The sequence below is a fragment of the Nuphar pumila genome, chromosome 8 (genome assembly GCF_984573655.1).
Source record: "Nuphar pumila chromosome 8, dmNupPumi1.hap1.1, whole genome shotgun sequence".
NCBI lineage: Eukaryota > Viridiplantae > Streptophyta > Magnoliopsida > Nymphaeales > Nymphaeaceae > Nuphar > Nuphar pumila.
Window position 1 is genome coordinate 116,029,394 of NC_143256.1, and position 24,021 is coordinate 116,053,414.

At 37.3% G+C, this 24,021-nt stretch overlaps 1 protein-coding gene across 1 annotated transcript in view; it reads left to right on the top strand.

The window, feature by feature from the left end:
* The first annotated feature begins 229 nt into the window (after positions 1-229).
* The window catches only part of AUG5 (HAUS augmin-like complex subunit), a 35,638-nt gene continuing 11,846 nt past the window's right edge, over positions 230-24,021 (top strand). The window contains exons 1-9 of the mRNA XM_090015790.1: positions 230-766; positions 1,864-2,406; positions 3,744-3,876; positions 6,707-6,883; positions 8,314-8,523; positions 19,030-19,215; positions 20,289-20,448; positions 20,798-20,993; positions 21,203-21,335. Coding sequence (XP_089871916.1) covers positions 297-766; positions 1,864-2,406; positions 3,744-3,876; positions 6,707-6,883; positions 8,314-8,523; positions 19,030-19,215; positions 20,289-20,448; positions 20,798-20,993; positions 21,203-21,335 — 2,208 coding nt within the window. The 5' untranslated portion in view covers positions 230-296. The remainder of the gene's footprint in view (positions 767-1,863; positions 2,407-3,743; positions 3,877-6,706; positions 6,884-8,313; positions 8,524-19,029; positions 19,216-20,288; positions 20,449-20,797; positions 20,994-21,202; positions 21,336-24,021) is intronic.

The following is a 24,021-nucleotide window of genomic DNA, read 5'->3' on the forward strand; positions in this document are numbered from 1 at the left end:
GCTTGTATGTTCCCGCGCCCGAGTTTTGAACTCGAGCACTACTAGCAGCGACATCCCCACGGTTCGCGTTTCCCGTTCCCGTTTCTGAGAGAGAGAGAGAGAGAGAGAGAGAGAGAGAGAGAGAGAGAGAGAGAGAGACGTCTCCCTCAAATTAGGGGTAGGGTTTTACGTTCTCAGGCTAAAAGAAGTCAGAGTTCTTCCCGCTCGATCGATCGATCCTCTCATAATCACTCTCTCTGTTTGTTAGGGATAGATCGTGGCCAGATCGTGGCCAGATCGTGGCCGGATCTGGTAAGATGCAGGGCCCCGGCGGGCCCTCGCCGACGCCGGAGTCCATACTGGAGTGGCTCCAGAAGGAGATGGGCTACCGCTACCTCGCGCCCCTGCCCTCGGCGGAAAACCTGCAGAAGATCTGCCGCGGGAACATGATCCCCGTCTGGAGCTTCCTCCTCAGGCGAGTGAAGTCGGAGAAGACGGTGCGCAACATCCGCAGGAACATCCTCGTCCACGGAAACGGCGGCGAAGCTGCGGCGAGGACCGAGGAGGGGAAGAGCAGAGGCAGGCGGGCCAGGTCGGGGCCGGGTCTGGAGAGCGGGACGGAGAGCCGGGAGAGGGCGCTGAGGGAGAGGGAGCTGGCGGAGGAGGAGGTGGAGAGGCTGCGACACATTGTGCGGAGGCAGCGGAAGGATGTCCGTGCCCGGATGCTCGAGGTCGCGAGGGAGGAGGCCGAGAGGAAGCGGATGCTCGAAGAGAGGGCGGGGTACAGGTCGGTTGGCAACTTCCTTTTTGCTCTCTTTTTCGGTTAATCTCTGCACTGGATTTCATTCTGGAAATGTTGGTTCTTGTTTCCCTTCTTCTTTTTGCGTTCCACAAATCTATCTGAGGATTTTCTTTTGAATTCTTCTAACTTTTTTCACGGAAAACTGTTAGAAACCCACATTTTAATTATTTTTTCTTTTCTTAATAGTGTAAATCGTAAATGTGGGTTGATGATACCCTTTGCGGAGACACCAAATTGGTGAATTGAAGCAAAAATGGGTTTTTGATGAGATTCAACATATTTGATTTTCTGATTGAGTTGGAATTCATCTATTCACGAGATTATGAATTAGTTGAAAGAACAAAATTTGATTGTTTTTCTTTTCCTAATCCTGTAAATGAAGAATGTGGGTTGATGGGACCCTTTGCACGAATACCAAATTGGTGAATTGAAGCGAAATGTATTCTTGATGAAGTTTAGCATATTTTAGTGTGTGATTGACTTGAAATTCGTGTACATATAAGACTGAATTGTTTGAATGAAACTCGATCGCTAGCATTATCAATTTTGAAGTTGGGAGCTTTCCTTTTAGACTCTTTTTTATGCACCATTTTATCTGGATAAATAGGATAAGTGGGGAAATTTCATTGGGAAAACAGAGCGCTTCAATTATTTCAATGACTACCAGGTTAGAGCTGCCTCTGACACGTTACCGTCAGGGGTCACTCTGATGCCATTCATCCATGTGATGAATGGCATCTAAAACACCATGGCTGAACTGTGTTTTCAGCTGTTCATTTGGCAAACTCTAGATGCCATTCATCTGGAGCATCAATGGCTCTGGAAAAAAACGTGGGACCCATCTAGGAGATGCTGAATCCAGCCACGGTGTTTTGGATTCTGTTCATCACATGGATGAATGGCATCAGAGCCACCTCTGATGGATTACTGTCAGAGGCAGGTCTGACCTGATACACCACTCTACTTCAATTTATCTGGATGCATGGGTGCGTCTAAACACACCAGTGTGGTGTAAAAAGTTTAAAGCTTTAACACGAGCAGATTGTGATTCTTATCTACCTGAGAACATCCTTCTCTTTCAGGCACAAGCAGGTATTGTTGGAAACCTATGATCGACAGTGTGAAGAGGCCGCCAAAATATTCACAGAATACCACAAGCACATTCAGCGCTATGTTGAGCAAGCAAAGGATGCACAGAGAATTAGGTCGTCTATTACTCAGAACGCTGTTGATGACATACATGCTGGCAGTGAGAAAGCCACAGTCTACTCCACCATTAAGGGCAACAAATCCACTGATGATCTCATTCTTATTGAAACGGCTCGAGAGAAAAATGTCCGAAAGGCTTGTGAAACACTTTCAGCTCATATGATTGAAAAGATCCGAAATGTTTTTCCATCTTATGAGGGCACAGGCATTCACACAAATCCCCAGCTGGAGGCTGCCAATTTGAGCATGGATTTTGATGGGGAAATACCTGACAACATTAGGACTGTTGTGTTGCATGAACTGAAGGGTCCAATTCAACTTCTCCAGGCAATGACTTCATATACTTCAAGGATGAAAACCCTCATAAATAAAGAAACAGAAAAGATTGACATCAGGGCTGATGCAGAATTGTTAAGGTCTACTTCTTTCGCTAGAATTTTGTATTTCTCTTCAGTATTATATACTTCAATTCCTTCTCATTAATCATACCTCTGCATTCTGTCACATACATCACCCTACATCTATTGATACAAGCTTGCATCTTGTCAATTGCTAAGCATGATCTTTTCATCGGTTTCTTGTCTATGATATATATATTTTTCCTGATGGTGACTATGGATTTTAACATGATGGGCTTTTGTACTAGTTAGAAAATAGTTCATCTAAGTTGATCTAACAAATAATTGGAAGGCCTTTGCTTGTTGCTTGCAAATTCTGCTATATCTTTCATAAGTTAGTATTTAAGCTTTTCTAAATTAAGACATAACAAATTCCCTTGAAATTATGATACATTTATCTTTTCATATTAGCAGCAAAAAAGAGAGAATTAAGAGGGTCCAAAATCATTTAATATGTAAAGTAAATCATTTAACAAACTAATCCTTTAACAGTACCTACATGAAAAGGTTACATGATATGGATTGAAAGAACTAGAAAAAAGGGGACACCAATGAAGATTGTGGGGCTGGGGGCACACTGAGATGTGAATGAATGGAGAAACAGGACTGTACAGCTGAGCTTATGTGGATGACAAGGCTTGATGATGATGGTTGCATCTAGGGCTGGTAAATGAACCGAGCAGCTCGCAACTCAACTCGGTTTGGCTCTTCATGAGCTCGTTTGTGAATGGATCATACAGCTGGCCAGCAGAGCCACGGGCAACTAATTTAGCTTAAACGAGTTGAGCCTGAACACAGGGTGTTCGGCTCAGCTTTGTTTGGGTGAGCACGTATATGTATATATATATGTGTGTGTGTGTGTGTGTGTGTGTGTGTGTGTGTGTGTGTGTGTGTGTGTGTGTGTGTGTGTGTGATATTTTAAGTGTAATATATAAAGATAAAGAAGAAAGAAGAGGATACATGAAAAGTATGAACTATTAAGTGTAATATATAAAAAATTTATGTTTTTAGTGTAATATATAAAAAATTTATGTTTTAAGTGTAATATATAGAATATATATTCCAGATCGTGTTCGGCTCACCTTGTTCAGTGATGAGCCGAGCTTGAGCTTGTCTCAGCTAAACACAAACACGAGCCGAGTCTTGAGCTCGGTCCTCTGGTAAATGGGCCAAGCCCAAACATGCCTTGTTCGGTTCGTTCGGCTGATTTACCAGCCCTAGTTGCATCCATGATGTTGTATAGGCTGGCATTGTAATGTAGAAAAAAGCTTTCACTCATCATGATTCTTATTTTGGTTGCACTCATCAGAAAAAAGTTGCATTGACTCACTTCTTATGGTCTTTCTTCTTTCCAGATATAAATATGAGAACAATAGAGTGATCGAGGCTTCATCTCCTGGTTCAAGTTCACGTCTGCACTACGGTGATGGGAAGATTGGGATGAATGTATCTGCCAAAGGCACATCTAACCAACTACTTGAGAGACAGGTATTTATCTTTTTATGTGTTTTTTCTTTTAAAATGGTAGCGGGATGCATTCTTAAAGCATTGCTTGAAACTGATGGTTTCATACAATTTTTTGTATTCTATGTGCATGCATTCAGGAGTGTGCCAGTAATGATCAATTTTCTTAAGATGGGTGCTAATGAAGCTTTAAATCATTCCTATAGATGGATATTGCTAGAAAATTAAGACACCAAGGTATGCAAAGTATATCCATTGTGATATGAACATAATGAATGTCGAATAACATAAATATCTATAACACAATTTTGAAGCGAGAAGCATCCCAAATCCTTAAGAGCAGTTATACCATGATCCAGATTGAGCCAAGCATCATGTCTCTATCATTTCATGCTGCTTAGTTGTACAAAAATACAAGGCACTTTTAGGATTTCCAAAAAAGTGGCTGTATTTTTGGGAACAAAATTTCATTATGTTTATGCATAGTGACAAATATCGAGGAGACGTTGAATTTCTCACAAAATAAACATGAAAAATATATTATTTCCCGTTTTATACACTATTTTGAAAAAAAATGCTTGTACTTAATTTCTCACTTTTATTTCATGATTTTTTGAAAGAAATGCATTAAAAACACTGGAGCAAAACTCAAAATCCCAAAACAGTTCAGGCCTTTGCTTTTTACAATGAACTCTTTGAGCCGTTAGCGGGTCTTTTATAGGTGAGGAGGGAGGAGTATTTCATGGCATCATCGATGTGGGATTAATCTCCTCAGCCCTGATTTCATTATTCCTCCTTAAACCTTACTACTTGATTCTCATTTCTCAAAGGTGCAAATGGGCAAACTATGCAAGACTGCAACTCGTCGAGTGAAGCCTGAAAGGAGCGCCAATGGCTATTTTGTCTCTTTTCCCGCCCATCTTTCTCTCGCTACAATGCTCTCTCTCTCTCTCTTACTCTCCAATCCCAATCTAATTCCTGAATTGGATAAAAAATTAGGAGCTGGAAGGTAGGATATCTACCTGCAGAAAGCTGAAGGAAAATCTAGGCCTGTGCATAATCTGCTTTGTTTTATATTTCAATTTCAAGCAAACCTTTTTCTTCATTTCTGTATGACTTCCAAATTCTTTATTTTTCAATTAGTGAAACCGACTGGCATAAAAGTTTGTAGACAACTTTTGCTATTATTCTTCTCCTTGATAATGTTGTTTCTCTCATCCAATGTGGTTTTAGCATAGATTTGATCTGTGGCCTCTTTGGCTTGTGTTTCATTACTGTTTTTTTCACACTATGTTCTAAATGTCCTGATATTGTGTAGCAAGCTGTAAATTCTTCCTTTTTGCAGAGGATGTTGGACACCTAGTACAACAAGATTTCATATTCCATTATCTTTGTTCCTCACATTGTGTTTTTTGTCTGCTTTTTCACCGTGCAATTCATGCTGATTATTTATCAATTTCAATAATTCACTTGTTTTCCAACACTGGTAACAAGGCAACTAGGTTGTATAGTCTTGGAGATTCTTGGAGCATCTAGATATATAAAAGGCCCAAATCTCTGTTAGGTAATAGAAAATTGGGAAGATTTCAAATTTCATATTAAACAACAACTTGGCAATGGAGCTTCTCTAAATTTTTGAATTGGCAGATGGGTTAACAATGATACACTGGCCTGAGCTTTTCCCTGCAGTGTATAAGTTGGCTAAATCTCCCAGTAGCACAGTGAGGGGGCTGGAAGTGTGGTGAAGGTTGGTTAATTCAGTTTAGAAGAAACTTTAAGCAGCTTGAGCTAAATGATTGCTTACTTTTGATGCAAATGGTAGATGCCAAGCTGGATGTTGGGGAGGACAAAATGTAATATGGTTTGGAAGTGTGATGGTGTTTCTTCAATAGCATCTTTCCACCATTCTATGGTTGAACCGAGGGTTCAATTATTTCCCAGGTGTAATATTTGGGGCTCCAGCCCATTCCCAGATCCATGACAATTGCATTGTTGGTCTCTATGGATAGAGTTCGGACACACAAGCACTAAAAAGGAAAGGCCTCCAAGGCACTAGCAGGTGTGTCCTTTGCTATAAGGATGAAAAGTCTCTCTCACACTTTTCTCTGGTATTGCGAATTTTTCCATAGAGTGGGGGCTCTGTGATGGCCAAATTTGTTGCTTAAAGTTAACAAGATCTCCTGCATAAAGGATTTAATTCTTCAACCAAAGCAAATGAGAAAGAGTAAGCACTGGAACTTTGTTTGAGGTACTGTTTTTTTTTTCACAGGATGATGGACTATGTGGAGAGAGACAAATAACAAGACCTTTAGGGAGTGTTCTCTTTGTGCCATTATTGCTCACAAGCTTGTTCTGACTGATGTGCTTATGTGCACTAAAGCTAGATTGCCTGAGACTAATAAGTCGTCTCTGATCCCCGTATGTGGACCTTGTACTTTGACAGTACTGGATTGCGCCAGAGAACACCTTGTTATCCATCGTCTGGTTCTGATTTCTATATACCCTTATTTACTTTAATAAACTTTTCATTTATTAAAAAAAGCTTTGGTGTGTCAGCTGTGTAACATTTTCACCGCATTGCTGCTATTTTGATATTACTTTTCTATAATAAGCAGAAACAAGCAAAGTGCTGGTGATGCTGGAACTTGGAAGGTTTTTATATCAAATGTTTTTGTAATGCTATGAAACTTCATTCTCAGCATTATCTTCCATATCTTTCTAGAGAATATGCAAATTTCAGTTGAATAGTTATTCCTAATTTATCAATTAAGTGTTTAAATACGGATCTTATAGCAAATTGCAGGTTGCCTATTTCTTCTTTCTATCTATAATTTTAATATTTTCTTGCTTCCAGGAAGCACATGTGCAGCAATTTTTGGCAACAGAAGATGCCCTGAACAAAGCTTCAGAAGCAAGAAATTTGAGTGAAAAGCTATTAAAGCGTCTTCATGGAAGTGAGGATGGAGTTTCCATACCTGCATTTAATGCAGGTGGTAGTTTACAGAACGCTGGCAGTCTCAGACATCTTGAGGTATGATCTTTTTCTCAGTCAACTTGAGGATATACTTTTCTATTCTTATGTTTGCTTTGATTTTTTGCTTTTTGTGTGCATGTGATGTGTGTATATAAGACATGAATTGCATTTATTGTTTCAATTTTCTATAATGTTCATTTGCATTCTTTTTCTTTTCTTTCTTTTTTTTCTCCTTTCATATTCATGTAAAGTGTTATGCAGTTAGACCATGGCTACTTGAACAGTCATTTTAGAGGATTCATTGATCAGGTGTACATGTTATTTAAAATACACATGTTGTTGGCTTTTAACTGTTGGTGAAAAGTTTCTTCTTGTAGCAGTTCTTTTAACCAAAGATCTAATTTTGTTTTTAAGCATACTTAAGTGATCAATATTTTTTACCGCTCTGATCATATGTGCTACTGCTCGAGGCTTGTAATGAACTGTTTTGATAAAATATGAAGAATAATAGACATACTTATATATACACGTACATATTCAACAACATCTCTAATCAAATTAACTGATCATGCTGGAATATGTCTAACACAAACACAACCAACAGGTGGAATCCAACCTTCTTAAGATTATAGATATGTATATAACTATATATAATCTTAAGCAGGTTGGAGTCCACCTGTTGCTTGTGTTTATGTTTGACATTCCAGCATTAGATGATAATTGATTAGTAACTTTATGGATGTTATCTGTAAGACCAGTGTGAACCTCAATTGACTATAAAGGAACATGGAATTATATTCCCTTTGGGTGAATATGCGGATTTACGCTTCAGTATACATCTCTCAAACTGGCTTAGTCACCAAGCTGGTTAAGTTATGCCTAAGAAAATGGTTTTCTATACTGAACTGTTTGTGCAATTTGTGAGGCTTTCTGGAATAGATTCTTGGATGAATTGTGCTATGTGTCATTGTGCTGCACTAGTTTCGTCATAATGGTGATGGCACACTGCATGGCCGTATGAGAGTGCTTAACCAAAGACGTGGATAGAACAACTTCAAACCATGCAAGGCTATTAGATTTATGAGTGAACAAGTGACTTTATTACTTGTATTTTGTGGGCTATATCTAGTCTCTCATGAGTGCCTCCATTCAAGCCAAGGCATGTGCACATAATACCTTCTCATGCAAGAATAATAAAATTGATTTTCTCCTTATGTTCAGTGGTGTATTTAGATTTGCCATCTTTCATAACTTTTTAAAGCTTGTTATGCACTAATATTCTTATCGTCTTTTTGCAATGAAGTTGGAACCATAAGTTTCTCCAATACAACAACAACAACAACTACGCCTTCATCCCAAAACAATTGGGGTCGGCGACATAAGTTTCTCCAATGTTGTAATTAATTGCATATGGCATGACACTATTTGGTCTTCATATTGTATATCTTTTGCTGAAATGGTGCATTTTATCTTCTTCTTTTTGGCAGTTGGATGTGTGGGCCAAAGAGAGGGAAGCAGCTGGCTTGAGGGCTGGTTTGAATACATTGTCATCTGAGGTTCAACGTCTGCAAAAGTTGTGCGCTGAATGGAAAGAAGCAGAAGATTCCTTGAGAAAAAAGTGGAAAAAGATTGAAGAGTTTGATGCACGGAGGTCCGAACTTGAAGTGATTTATTCTTCCCTGCTTCATGCTAACTTGGTAAAGTGGCCATTATTGAATATTCTTATTCTCATTCTTCAAGATCTATTTTTTGTTACAGCATTTTGCCGCAAACTGCTTGGATTATTTTAGGCTTTTCTTTTAAGAACTTTCTCTGCTTAGTTTGTTCATCAAAGCATTTCATATCATGGTTCTTTCACATTGTAGTGCCTTTTCTGCTTATTCTGTATGTCTTACCAACCCTATTTTCCTACATCAACAATATGTGCTTGAGCATTTGTCACTATTTGTCAGAATCATGAAATTTGAAGATTAGCTTGATCTTTTTGATCTGTTTTTAATCAACTTAGTCCATTATGTATAGTCCACACATTTTTATAGCATCACAATTTCATCTTGTTGCTTGTATTGTTATAATTTTTCGCTTCTTCCATCTTGTGATATACATCTTAAGCTTGGTATGGTGGTTTTGTCTTATTTGGCTTCATTGCACTTTCTTTAACCACTTCTATATGTTGTTTTAATAGAGACCTTCGATTTTCTATTTCTTTGACAATGATATTTTGAACCATGTGTTAATGTTACTTGACTGGGAATTATAATATCTATGTTTATTTTGGTGCATTATCTTGTATCTTATTTGAGATTTTGGTTTTACTCTCTTAGAAGTACGAGTTGGATGGGTTCAAGTATTCAGCTTGGTCATCTTCCACAGGAAATTGTCATCATGAATGGTCTATGAAAATATATAAACAGGGCTGGTCCCATATGTAATGAAAAGAGTGGAAGCACAAATTATGCAAAGAATTCTTCAAAGGAGGCAAGCAAAGAGCCAAGAACACAAGCTCGTAACATGCGTGAATAACCCACTAAGGGGTAAAGTGCCTAAAAGGCAAAGAAAATATTATTCAAGAAGGGAACAAGAAGGCTTCAAAAGCCAATACATTACAAGAGGGAGAGCCCTCTTTTTATAGAGGAGGAAAAGTGAGAGAGGGGACCACATGGAGCTCCCTTCTAGTCGTTGGGCCCAACGACTAGATGGGTGGGGCCCCATGTGGTCCTTATTACATATAAAAATAAAAAAGAAAAAAGAAAAGAAGAGGAAGAAAAAAAGAAATAAAAGAAAAACCTAAAAATAAAATGGTATAGGAAAATTATCAAAATACTCCTATCAGGTTTTTGGGTATATAATAAAAAGAATGTATATATATATATACATATTTTAACATGTCTCCTCAAACTTTACGGGGAGAAGACCGAAAGTTTGCCAAGAAGAAACATAAATCGCGGAGTTGGAGCATTTTGGTGAAGAATTCAGCAAGCTGATATTTTGAAGTAACATATGATAAAGTAATGGTTCCTCTAAGAAATTCATCTCGCACATAGTGGCAGTCCATTTCAATATATTTGGTACGCTCGTGGAAGGTGTGGTTGCTTGCCATGTAAATTGCACTTTTGTTATCACAACACATCTTGGTGAAAGAGGAAATGAGAACACCCATATCACAGAGAAGACTTCTGAGCCATACAATTTACATAGTTGTCATCGTCATGGCTCGATATTCAGCTTCAATGGATGATAGTGAAACTTTTTGCTGCTTCTTACATCTCCAAGAAATAAGTGATTCACCTAAAAACATGCAAAAACCAGTAGTTGAGATTCGATCATTGGGATTTTCTCCTCAGTCTGCATCAATATAAACAGTTAATTTAAGAGATGAAGATGAGGATAAGAAAAACCCTTTGGAGATGGTGTTCTTGATGTAGTGTACAATTCTCATCACAGCCGCCATATGAACTGAAGTAGGTGCATGCTGAAACTGACTTGCAGCATGAACCACATGAGCTATATCCGGACGGGTGATGGATAAGTAAGTGAGGGATCCAATCAACTGCCGGTAAGGAGTAGGATCTTCACCATCCTCAAGTCTCAGTTTTGCATTTATAACTTCAGGAGTTTCAACTTTCTTTTCATCTGAAACCCCTGACTTAGTACATATGTCTGCTGCTAATTTCATTTGAGATAGAATGTATCCTCGAGGGGAATACGTCACTTCAATACCTAAAAATATCTCAAAAAACCCAAGTCAAACATATCAAAAGTTTTCTTTAACATAGTCTTAACTTTATTTACTCTCTTTTTGTCACTTCCAGTGATGATCATATCATCAATATACAAAACTAGAATAACAATGGAGTCACCTGTTTTCTTAACAAAAAGAGCAGTGTCAGTGTAACACGAAATAAAACCCAAATTGATTAATACATTACTAAACTTGTCATACCAAGCTTTGGGAGCTTGCTTAAGGCCATATAATGTCTTTTTCAATTTCAAAATTTTACCATTTAGATTCATGCCAGGAGGTGGTTCCATATAAACTTCTTCACCCAGATCTCCATTTAAAAAGGCATTCTTAACATCAAGTTGAAAAATATGTCATTTTTTAATAGAAGTTATTGCAATAAGAGCCCGAACACTAGTCATTCGAGCAACATGAGCAAAGGTCTCATCATAATCCACCCCATATTCTTGGGCATATCCTTTGGTTACTAATTGAGCCTTAAATCTTTCTAATGAACCATCACTTTTAATTTTTACTTTAAAAATCCATCTACATCCAATGGGTTTCTTGCCTTTAAGGGGATCAACGATTTCTCAAGTTTGTGCATTATTAAGGGCATTAAGTTCAAGTTCCATTGTTTCATTTCAATGGGCATATTGTTTGGCATCATTATAATGCGATGGTTCATGGAAAGAGTGAAGAGCTAACAAACACGCTCGAAAATTTGGAGAAAAGGTATCATAAGATACAAATCTATTTGGTACTTTAGAAATACGATTTGATCTTCTTTGAGAGGATTCTTCTATCGATTCGTTTTGAGAGAATTTCTCAAGGGCACAAGGGAGATTATTTTGATTTCTTCTAGAATAAACTTGTGTGTGAATTGTTACATTTTCATTAAGTTTTCATGTAGGTCATGTTGTTCATCATTTGGAGGTTCAATATGATCCTCGATAAGAGATTCAATCGATTCAACATGATCATCTATGCATTTTTCTTGAGGTAACAAGTCAAACAAAAAGGAATAATCAATATTTTCATTTAGGTTATGCGAAAACCATTTTCTTCTTCAAGAAAGGTGACATCTTTTGAGATATAAAGTTTGTTATTTAATAGATCAAAACATCGGTAACTTTTTTTTTTCGCCATGTTCTAAGAAAGTACATTCAATTGCCCTTGAAGAAAGTTTATCGTTTTTGTGAGTTAGAACAAAACACTTACATTAAAAAATTCTTAGTCTTTTATAGTCGGGAGACATATTGTAAAGCTTTTCAAACGGAGAAAGATTTTTCAAAGAGGATGAGGGTGTTCTATTAATTAAATATGTTGAAGTCAGAACGGCTTCGGCCAAAAAGATTTTGGAATATTTTTGGAAACTAATAGAGTTCTTGTTGTCTCTATTATGTGTCTATACTTTCTTTTTGCAAGGCCATTTTGTTGTGGAGTGTTTAGACAAGAACGTTGATGACAAATTTCGTTTTCTTTTAAATAGCTTTGAAAGTCATTAGACATGTATTCTCCTCCCAAATCAGATCTAAGAATGGATAGGATTCCTAAGAATTGATTTTTGACCATTGCATGAAATTCTTTAAAAAAAAGAGAAAACTTTGGATTTGCGATTTAGAAAGTAAATCCATGTAAATCGAGTAAAATCGTCAACAAAGACTACGTAATAAGAAAAACCTCCTTTAGATACATCAGGGGAAGGACCCCATACATCGAAATGAATAAGTTCAAACGGCCGTGTGGGAACATAATTTCTTTGAGAAAATGGAATAGCTTTAGCCCAAAAATGCAATCTTTACAAGTCATATGTTTGTTTTTACAAGTATTGTACAAAAAGGGAAAAAGAAACATCTTTAAAAAGTTCGGATGCCCAAGTCTCTTATGCCAAACTTCAATACTTTTGACATTTACAAAATTACAAAATGACTTGGATGGAAGAGTCAAAAAATTCATAAAATAAATATTGCCCCTCCTATGGCCTTGCCAAATCAGCTTCCCTGACTGGAGATCCTGCACGGTGCAATCTTTAGGTGAGAAAGAGACTTGACAACCATGATGGGTAATTTGAGAAACTGAGAAAAGATTTAAGTTAACTTTTGGAACAACTCTTACTTTAGGGACAAAAAAATTTTGAGAGGATTTTAAATCAAATGTTCCAATACTTTCAATTTTTAAGGATGTCCCATCGACCGTTGAAACATAAGAAGATATGGGTTCGAAAAAATATTAGAAAGAGAGTTTTTATGAGATGTCATGTGAAAAGAAGCACCGGAGTCTAGTATCCACGTACCTGGAGGTGATGATGAATAAGCTTTGGCGGCTCCTGAAGTTGATATTGAAGAAGTCTTGAGAAGATGTTGGAGGACTTCGGAAATATGACTAAGAGTTTCTTTGATATCTCCTCCATTGACATTTTCTTCTTCCTTCTTTGGAGAATTTTCTCCAACCGTGGCCACCTTTCCTTTGAGTTTTGGAGAAACCAGTTTAATATGCCTCGGTTCATTACAATAGTAACAAATCACTCCCTTTCTATGCCCATTGTTTTTTGAAAAATGGGGAGGTCTATATGCTTTTACATTTGTTCACGGTCTTGTAACGGCCAAAATTTCATCATTCTTGAGACTTATGCCAAGACGAGTTTTTGCTTGACATACTTCGGCAATAGCATCTTCAATAGGTAGGGCTTTACTTCTATGAAGAAAAGATGCCCTAACTTGTTCAAATTTCGGCCTAAGCTCATGATGGAGTTGAAAGAAATGTTCTTTTTCAATTTGTTCTCTTCTTAACTCAATATCTTTCGGAGCCACCCACTTGGGCCTAAGAAGAACGAGTTCATCCCAAAGAAGAGTTAAAGCACTAAAATAATCACGAACACTCGTATCCGCTTGTCTAGTAAATCTATTTTTTTCTTGACAAAAAAATTGTCTAGCTAGATCTTTTTGGGTATACATACCCTTAAAGAAGAACCATGCTTCATTGGCTCTCCTAAATTTCGCAATGTTGGCAGAATTTTTAATATCAACATTGTTCATGAACCATGCCAACATTTTGGCATGGTTACTTTCCCAATCTTCAACTTTGGATTGGTGCTCATTAACCGCCTTAATGTGGTCTTCCCCATCTAGAGCTTTTTCAACACTTCCTTCATTTTTGGTGAGCTTTAAAAAGGGTTCAAGAGTGGTGCCCATCACAAAAGCCTACAATTTCTTACCTCTTAGATGATTTTTCATAGTCGATGCCCACATAAGATAGTTTGCGCCATTAAGTTTGAAGGAGAGCTCAACTCTTGATTCGTGCTCCATTGATGAGGAGAAGAATATGAAGAGCTCTAAAAGATCTTCCAAGATTAGTAAAAAACCAATGGCTCTGATACCATGTAATGAAAAGAGCGGAAGCACAAATGATGTAAAGAATTCTTCAAAGGAGGCAAGCAAAGAGCCAAGAACACAAGCACGTAACATGCGTGAATAACCCACTAAGGGGTAAAGTGCCTAAAAGGCAAAGAAAATATTATTCAAGAAGGGAACAAGAAGGCTTCAAAAGCCAATACATTACAAGAGGGAGAGCCCTCTTTTTATAGAGGAGGAAAAGTGAGAGAGGGGACCACATGGAGCTCCCTTCTAGTCGTTGGGCCCAACGACTAGATGGGTGAGGCCCCATGTGGTCCTTATTACATATAAAAATAAAAAAGAAAAAAGAAAAGAAGAGGAAGAAAAAAAGACAACAACAACAACAACAACTACGCCTTCATCCCAAAACAATTGGGGTCGGCGATATGAACCAAAAAAGAAAATCATTCTGGGTCTTCCACATGAATCCTTCTCCTTCAATCATTTCTATCCAATGCCATGTCCTCGGTGAGGTTCAAAGCATTCATATCCTTTCCTATCATCTCCATCCATGTCTTTATAGGCCTACCCCGACCTCTTTTAACTAATATATTTTTCTATTTCTCCATCCTTCTAACTGGAGCATCATTAGGCCTTCGCCGAATATGTCTAAACCACCGTAAACGATTCTCTCTCATCTTATTTTCAATGGGTGCAACGCCTACCTTCTTACGTATCTCCTCGTTTTGAATCTTATCTTTTATTGTATTTCCACACATCCATCTAAGCATACGCATCTCAGCTACACTCATTTTTTGAATATGATGTCTCTTGGCAGCCCAACATTCCGTACCATATAATAAAGCAGGCCTAATAGTCGTCCTATAAAACTTTCCCTTCAACCGCAATGGCATTCTACGATCGCACAACACTCTAGTTGCACTTTTCCATTTTATCTACCCAACCTTTATCCTATGATTTACATCTCCATCAATTTCTCCATACTTTTGAATGATAGATCCCAAATATTTGAAACAATCATCCACCGGTATTTATTGTTCACCAAGCTTCACTACATTCCCATCACTACTTCGTTGCTTACTAAACCGACATTCCATATATTCTGTCTTACTCTTACTCAACTTAAAACCTCTTGCTTCCAATGTCTGTCTCCATAATTCTAACTTAGCATTAACCCCAACTCTAGACTCATCAATCAAAACAATATCATCAGCAAACAACATACACCACAACACATTTTCTTGAATTGATCTCATAAGCTCATCCATCACTATAGCAAATAGGATAGGGCTTAAAGCATATCCTTGATGTAACCCAACCGTTATAGGAAAATTGGTTGTCACCCCTCCACACGTGCGGACATTGGTTACTACTCCTTCATACATATCTTTAATTATACTAATGTACTTGAGAGAAACACCTTTCTTTATCATTGTCCACCAGAGAACGTCCCTAGGTACTCTATCGTATGCCTTCTCCAAATCAATAAAAACCATATGCAAATCTTTGTTCCTCTCTTTATATCTCTCAATAAGTTGTCTAAGAAGATGTATAGCTTTTAGAGTTGATCTTCCAGGCATAAAACCAAATTGATTCTCCGATATCATGACAACCTTTCTCAACCTAGACTCAAGCACCCTCTCCCAAAGTTTCATAGTATGACTCATGAGTTTTATATCACGATAGTTTGTGCAATCTTGTATATCACCCTTATTCTTATATAGAGTCACCAAAGTACTCTTCCTCTACTCATTAGGCATCTTATTTGTCCGCCAAATCTTGTTAAAAAGATTTTGTGAACCATTCTAAACCTTTGTCTCCCAAGCATTTCCAAGCCTCGATAGGTATACCATCTGGGCCAACTGCTCTTCTCGATTTCATTTTCTTCAAAGCCTTTACAATTTTTTTTTTTGAATCTTGCGCATGAAGTCACGATTCATCTCATGAAAAGGAATGGAGAAGTCTCCAAGATCCTGAGCATGACTTCCATTAAATAGCTTATCAAAATAATCTTTCCACCTCTCCTTAATCTCCTCATCTTTGACTAAAACCCTTTGTGTTTCATCTTTGATACATCTAACCATATCCAGATCCCTCGATTTCCTATCTCTCATCTTTGCAAGCCTATAAATATCTTTCTCGCCCTCTTTGGTATCCAACTTGTCATAAACCGCCTTATATACCTTATCCCTCGCATTTCGAACTACTTTTTTAGCTTCCTTCTTTGCTATCATATACTTCTCAAAATTCTCATTATCACGACTCTTACTTAGATTTCTATAACACTCTCTTTTAACCTTAATAGCTAATTTGACATCCTCGTTCCACCATGATGTATCCTTACCTAGCAGTGCATTGCCTTTAGACTCACCCAATACCTCCTTAGCCACCTTTCTCATGCCACCCGCTATCTTATTTCACATTGATTCTGAATCCTCCTCGAGACACCAATCAACTTTCTTAACTACCTGCTCTACAAACATACCTTGTTTAGCTCCTTTCAGTGCCCACCACTTAATTCTAAGATCTATCCTATGTCTATCCTTTTTGCGGCATTGTCTTATTCTAAGATCTAAAATTAAGACTCTATGTTGTGTAGCTACGCTTTCTCCCGATATAACCTTACAATCGATGCAATAACCCCTATCTCTCTTTCTAAGTAGAAAAAAATTTATCTGACTCATATTAACCCCACTTTTAAATGTTACTAGGTGAGACTCCCTCTTCCTAAACCAAGTGTTTGCTAAGATCGTATCATAGGACAAACCAAAATCTAAAATCCTTTCTCCACTTTCGTTTTTTTCTCCTATGCCATAGCCTCCATGGGTACTCTTAAATCCATCCCTACTAATGCCTACATGTCCATTAAGGTCACCGCCGATGAAAAGCTTTTCTCCATAAGATATCCCTTGTAGTACTCCATCTAAATCTTCCCAAAATTGACGCTTAATGGAATCATCTAAACCTACTTGAGGTGCATAAACACTAATAATATTAATAATATCCGTACCTAATACTAATTTAATAAGTAAAATCCTATCACCCTTCCTACGGACCTCAACTACATTATCTATAAACTCACGACTCATAACAATCCCTACTCCATTTTTATTCCTATTTATTCCTGTATACCAAATCTTATATCCCCAAGGTTCTATCACTTTTGCTTTCTCACCTACCCATTTGGTCTCTTGTAGACATAAAATATCAATCTTTCTCCTACACATAACATCTACTAACTCTACCAACTTACCAGTTAAAGACCCTATGTTCCAAGTGGCTAACCTAATTTTATGGTGTTGGACTAACTTCTTTACCCCCACCCGTCCAACAAAGTGAGGGAACCCTTGCTTATTTGACACCACACCCAGGCGCTGGTGTGACACGTCGCTTCCGGGCGACGACCTAGCAACCCTTGCCCATTTATCACTGCCTTCGGGCCTATAGAGTACAGCGCGTCGCTTAGTAGGGAACGCCCCAACGAAATTCTCATATTGGTTCATATTCATAAGGTATGACTAAGTTTTTATGTTGGTTGTCACTGGCCTACCGCAACCTTCCTCCTTTATCCGGGCTTGGGACCGGCAGTGTATAACTAAACAGTTATACACAGGTGGAGTTAAGAGGAAGAAAAAAAAACCTAAAAAATAAAATGGTACAGAGAAATTACCAAAATACCCCTATCAGGTTTTTGGGTATATAATAAAGAATGTATATATATATTTTAACACCATAGTCACCTATATCGTTCAAGGTAATTTCTCGGTGAGGGTTTTTGCCGGAGATGTTCTCAAAAGGTGGACAGTCTTAGGAAAATCTTGGAAGCTTAAAAAGTTGAAAAATATAAATAATAGTAAGTAAGAATAGGTTTTCTATTATTTTTCTGACAAAAATATAAAGAAACAAGTTTTAAAATACAAAAGAAACAAAAAAATAAAAAAACTGAACTTAAAATATATAAAAATAAGATTTAAAAAAAACTTTGCAAAAACATCATGATATTATGATGACATTTTCATTGTAGTGATATTTTGAAAATATCTCGAGTTTTTCCTGATATTATTGGCTACCTTAAAATATCAGAATTTGTTGCTATATTTTCAAAATATCGCCGATATCAGTGAATATGGTGGGTTCTAAAGTGACTGGAGGATTTCAATATTTGATAAAAAGGATATTTATTTGAAGAACATACTTTTCTCCGTTGATTTAGAAAATAGTGGAGTGCGTAATGCTAATGAGTAATGAGTTACGTTGAAAAGATGCTTGTCCAGTTTAATAGTGTCAATAAATAACAACTTGTGATGGTCTACAGTTACTAGTCTTTGCTAGGCCGACCAGGTGCATTTTGGTCATTCTGTCCATCAGGGCAATTTTGGATTTTTGACATTGACAAGTGCATTCTGGTCATTTGACTTCCCAATAGTGATAACAGTGTAATTTATGTATCTCTTGACATTTGTTTTGTAAACCTTGAAGGTAGATAAAGTATGAGTTAATATTGTATAGGGAGATGCAAAGGTAGATTAAGGATGAGTTAATTATTTATAGGATGATGTAAAGGTAGGTAAAGGATGAGTTAATGTTCATATATATTTGGTTGCCTAGGATGTAAGTCGGTACTTGTGTTTGTCATTTGGGATCTAGTACCTTATATATATATATATATGCTCATTTGTTTTAGAAAAGAAGAAAGAATGGTTATGAAGATAATTTCATACTCTTTATAAGCACAGATGAGAAAATTGAGAATCATATGAAAGAGTTGCTTTAGGAAAATTTGGGAGTTTGTCATTTATTTGCATCTTATCTCTAATTTCATTTCCACCTTTTAATGTTATATGAACGTAACTTTTCAGGCATTTTGAAATCCGTGATTTTTTACTTGGATCTTATTTCAAATATTGAATATCAAACTGAACAAATTGCATAGGAAATTATTTGATTGTCCCTACAACTTACCTAATTGTGTTTTTTTATAATACACAAACATATATTATCAATTAGTGGAGAGGCAATATTCTGTTTATAGTATTTTCATGTTCTTTGCATGTTCTTGCTATATATGTTGAACTATCCAGCCTTCTTTGAGTTGAAATAGTTTTCATCAGTTTTCTTTTCTGTAGGATGCTGCTGCATTTTGGAGCCAGCAGCCAGTAGCTGCAAGAAGTTATGCCCTGAGCACCATTATTCCTGCATGCACAGCAGTTGCAGAAAAATCTTGTAGTGCCAAGGATCTGATTGAAAAGGAGGCGTCTGCCTTCAGCGGAAGTCCAGATAACAGGCTTTACATGTTGCCATCGACTCCACAGGTCAGTATTATTAACTAATTTTTTTATTATACTACTGTCAATACACTATCCCCAATTGTTTTGGGATGAAGGCGTAGTTGTTGTTGTTGTACTACTGTCAATACACTATGTGCAAGTAGATGTGATTCCTAGATTTCTTGTATACAATTGCATATGTATGTATTTATGTTTGTATTAACTTATTCATGAAATTTTGGAAAAGGATGGATGGTCTAGTGTGCTGGTTGTGGCCTTCTGGGGTTTCCTTTGTTCTGCCTGTGGTTCATCTCCAGGGGTGTCATTGAGAAAAATCCGTAATTGTACTGTGGTGTTGTAATTTTTTTTATCTTTGAAGGGTCTGTGGGGTGAAACCAAAGAATAGTTTGTGGATCACTAGATCTAGGAGGTTACTCGAGTTCCATGAAAAGTCTTCTTGATGATATTCATTATTATCTTCAGATTCTGATTAATTTTCTTCTTCTTCTCGTCTTGCCGGTCTGCATCGGCATGTGGATACAGAAAAAAAAAGTCTGTTTGGAGGTCTTTGATCTTCATGTTTTTGGATACAAGTTCGTTGAACTAAGGTACTTCAGCTACATGTGTTACGCTTTATGAAATCAACACTGAGCTGATGACTTCTAGTGGTGGTGCATTACTATAAATCTATAATAATATAGTCAGGAATTGCCCAGAAATATCCTCTTAAATTTTTGGTTTTCCTGTCTCCTGGTGGCATATGTGAGATTATTGGTTGACTGCTGACTGTTTAAGCAAAGGCATACCAGTTCAGATTTCATTATGCTTCCATCTTTATGTGTGATATAGTGATTATAAATGATGAAAATTTATCAGAGAAATGTATTAGCTGCCACCAACTTATGTTTCATTCAAACTGTCCAATGCTCTTTTTATTTGTCATCTACTAATTAGGATATTTTGCCTACACTACTTTACCATACCTGCATGGGGCTTCTATGTGAAGCTACAGATGTGTGGCTTTTGATGATGCAGAACCAAGAGTTGGCATTGTTGTAGTAATCGGAGTTTCAATATTTAGTTGTGTATTCATGCTTAGATTTTTCCTTTGTGAATAGGCTTTTTTAGAGTCCATGGGAGGGGCTGGATCTGCAGGACCAGAAACATTTGCTGCTGCAGAAAAGAATGCTGCTATATTAACTGCAAGGGCTGGTGCACGAGACCCATCAGCAATTCCATCTATTTGTCGTGTTTCAGCTGCTCTTCAGTACCACTCAGGTTGCCATCCGACAATGTGTAGAAATAGATAATGCTTGCTACTATGGCACTTGCAAATGCCAAGATATGCTAGAAAATGCAATGTGTGAGTTGCGTGTGCACAATATGCAACCTGGCGGCTTTAGATTGTTTTCTTTTCCTTACATTGCATAATTTTCTGCAGCTAAACCTTTCAATCAATGAACCAGTATTGGAGTTTTGGCTTCAAATTTATAGATTCTTATAAATACCTAAGATCCTTGAAACTACGATCCTTTGTCATGTAGGCATACACATGGAAAGGACACAACATTGCTATGCCTGGAAGGGTCAGATGTTACTGTGGTGTATAATAAGTTTTACTTTGCAGGCCTGGAAGGGTCAGATGTTGGCTTAGCATCTGTACTAGAGTCGCTTGAATTCTGCTTGAAACTTCGGGGTTCCGAGGCTAGTGTTCTAGAAGACCTGTCAAATGCAATCAACCGGGTCCACATACACCAGGATTTTGTTGACAGCGGCCGTTCATTGCTGAACGATGCGTACCGGGCAAAACAAGAATATGAGAGGTAAGGAGCTTCTTTTCTTTTTATTATCGGATTTTTGGGTCCTGTGTGCAAGAAATGGTTATTATTGAATGTATTTTTGTTGATTGCATGGTTACTGATCACATTCTCATCCATCATCATCTCTATATCTTTAATAGTCTGTGCTTGTTTTATGTTGGTTACATAGAATATTAGAAATTGAATGCCCTTTTATTTTGGATATGTCACAGGGCTGCTAGCTTCTGCCTTACTTTAGCTTCTGAGCAAGAAAGGACTGTGATGGAAAAATGGTTGCCAGAACTTAAGAAGGCAGTGTTGAATGCTCAAAAATGCTTGGAGGATTGCAAGCGTGTGAGAGGTTTGGTAAGTGACTGATTACTTATGTGAGAATAGTCGGTGTGTCCACCTCATTACTATCATGTTCATGTAAGTTACTTGCAAAGTTTCTGTTCCAAACTCCATTTTTTTTCAAAGGATGTTTTGGAAGAAGATATTGGAGGCATGAAAGTGTTAAAATGTAAAACTGTACATATATGTATATATAATAATATTATATTATTATATATATAAATACATTTTTAATTTCTTTCTTTTCTGTATTTTTTTCCTTTATTTTTATTTTTTGTCTTTATGTCATCTAGTTCAGTTTGAACTAGAATGACTGTTGCTAGTCAAGTCCTGTCCAGACTTGACTAGCAATAGAGCTGTTGGACTGACACATTCCAACAGCTCTAAATAGAGCTGTTGGACTGTGCCCAACAGCTCTATTGAGTCCTCTTTCAGCTGTGTATATAAAGGGGTGCAGCCCCTCTTGTATTTCACTCCAATGCTTCTTAAGCAATTGGTTTTTCATATCAATAAAGAATACATTTTTATTTTTATTTTGTTTCCAGTTATACCCTTTTTAAGGGTTATGCTTTAGTGTCATTCTTGACACTTGCTCTTGTTAATCAAAGCTCGTGTTTCGAAGATCCCCATTTCATTTCATGGTATCAAAGCCGCGGAAGTACTAAATCTTGAGGAAAAGCTGCCTCGGTTTCCGTGCCCGTTTGCAAAAGTGTTCGCCACTTGAAGAGAAGTGTTTTATCACTTCATTGGAGAAGATTTCACATCTTGTTGTATTGTTTTTTTTTTTCTTTCTTTCTCATTTTCCTTCTTGTTTCTCTTCTATCCCTATTCTTTCTCTCCTTGTAATCGATGAATGACAATGATAAAGTTACCATCATGCCTATGAAACTAAGCGATACGAACTATGTAACATGGGCTTCAATCATGAAGCACCATATATGGGGAAAAGGCTTATGGGGGATTGTGGATGGTTCTGATTCGGAACCTAAGCTATCTCTTACTAAAAAGGAGGGAGATAAAGACGTCCCTCTATCGGAAGAAGAGAAAATCAAGGCTATTGCCTCATACGAGAAGAAATGGAAAGAATGGAGAATATCTCATGCAAAGATAATGTCATGGCTTATCAATAGCGTTGACATTAAAAAATGCTCAAGTCTTGCCAAATTTGATCATGCCGATAAGGCATGGGAATACCTTAAGAATATGTATTCCCTTAAAGATATTGCACACGTGTGCAACCTCCAAGAAAAAGTTCGAATGATGACACAAGGAGACAAAACTATTCGTGAATATTACAATGGGTTGTCCGAACTTTGGGAAGAACTTTCCCTTTTAGAACCAAAGTGGCATTGTGCCGAAGACATCGAGCTTCGTCAGAAACAACTCGATGTTGAACATTTTTACCAGTTTATCACTGGATTAAGGCCGGAATTTGAAACCACTAAATCGGCCCTACTTCACCGGGGAAAAATTCCTTCTATTGTGGAAACTATTGAAGAGTTAACAATGGAAGAAAATCGTCTCCGGAAAAGTTCTTTAAAAATTGAAGATGATTCCGTTTTAGCCGTGTCTAGACCAGGGAATCATGTTCGATCATATAGGCCTCCTCACTTTAACCGACAAAATGGTGACTATGATAAGAAGAAAGTTATTTGTCATCACTGTCATGAACCGGGACACTACAGGCCACAATGTCCCAAACTTAAGGAGCTGAGAGAAAAAAGAGCTGCAATTGCTGGATCGGAGCCTAAAGATCAGGATGCACCAGTTTCCCTGGCCCAACTAATGGAGATCCTTCAGCCTCTCATCAAAGGTGCCTCTTCCTCATCTGAAGCTTCAACCGGCGCAGCAGCCTCATCTTTTTCTGATTTAGGTAAAATTTCTTGGCTTCTTGACTCTGGTGCATCTTTTCATATGACTCCAAATAATCAAAGTCTATCCAAATGTGTTAAAAATAAAACAAGTGTGTCAAAGGTCTTTACTGCTGATGGGACTTCTCTTGAAATAGAAGGAATAGGAGATTTTGAAAAAATTTATAAAACAAAAATTTTTTTTATTCCAGAAATTAGACATGTTCCCAAATTAAATTTAAATCTTTTATCTGTATCTCAAATTTCTGATTATGGGTGTAATATTTCTTTTTCTTCTCATGGTTGTTGGGTACAGGATCGCCAGTCAGGCAAGCTGATTGGGGAAGGCCGTAGAGAAGGAGGACTCTATTACATGGATTTTTTGGAAATGCCGAAGAAAGCTTTTTGTTATAATATTCAAAAAATAGAGTTGGAACTGTGGCATAAGAGACTTGGTCACCCACATATAGCCAAAATCCAACATTTTCCAAATCTAGGGAAATTTTGTAACTCTGAATCATTTGATTGTAAAGATTGTATTCTCGGCAAAATGAAAAGATTACCATTTCAGAACAGAACCTTTTTCTCTTCAAGACCACTTGAATTAATACACTCGGATGTTTGGGGTCCTGCACCAGTAATTTCTAAAGGAGGATTTGTTTACTATGTTATTTTTGTCGATGATTTCTCCCGACATACGTGGATGTACTTTCTCAAACATAAGTCTGAAGTATTTTCATACTTTCAAACTTTTCATAATATGGTTAAAAACAAATTTCAAAATGATATTACTATTTTTCGCACAGATTCAGGGGGAGAGTTTTTATCCACAGATTTTCAAAATTATCTTA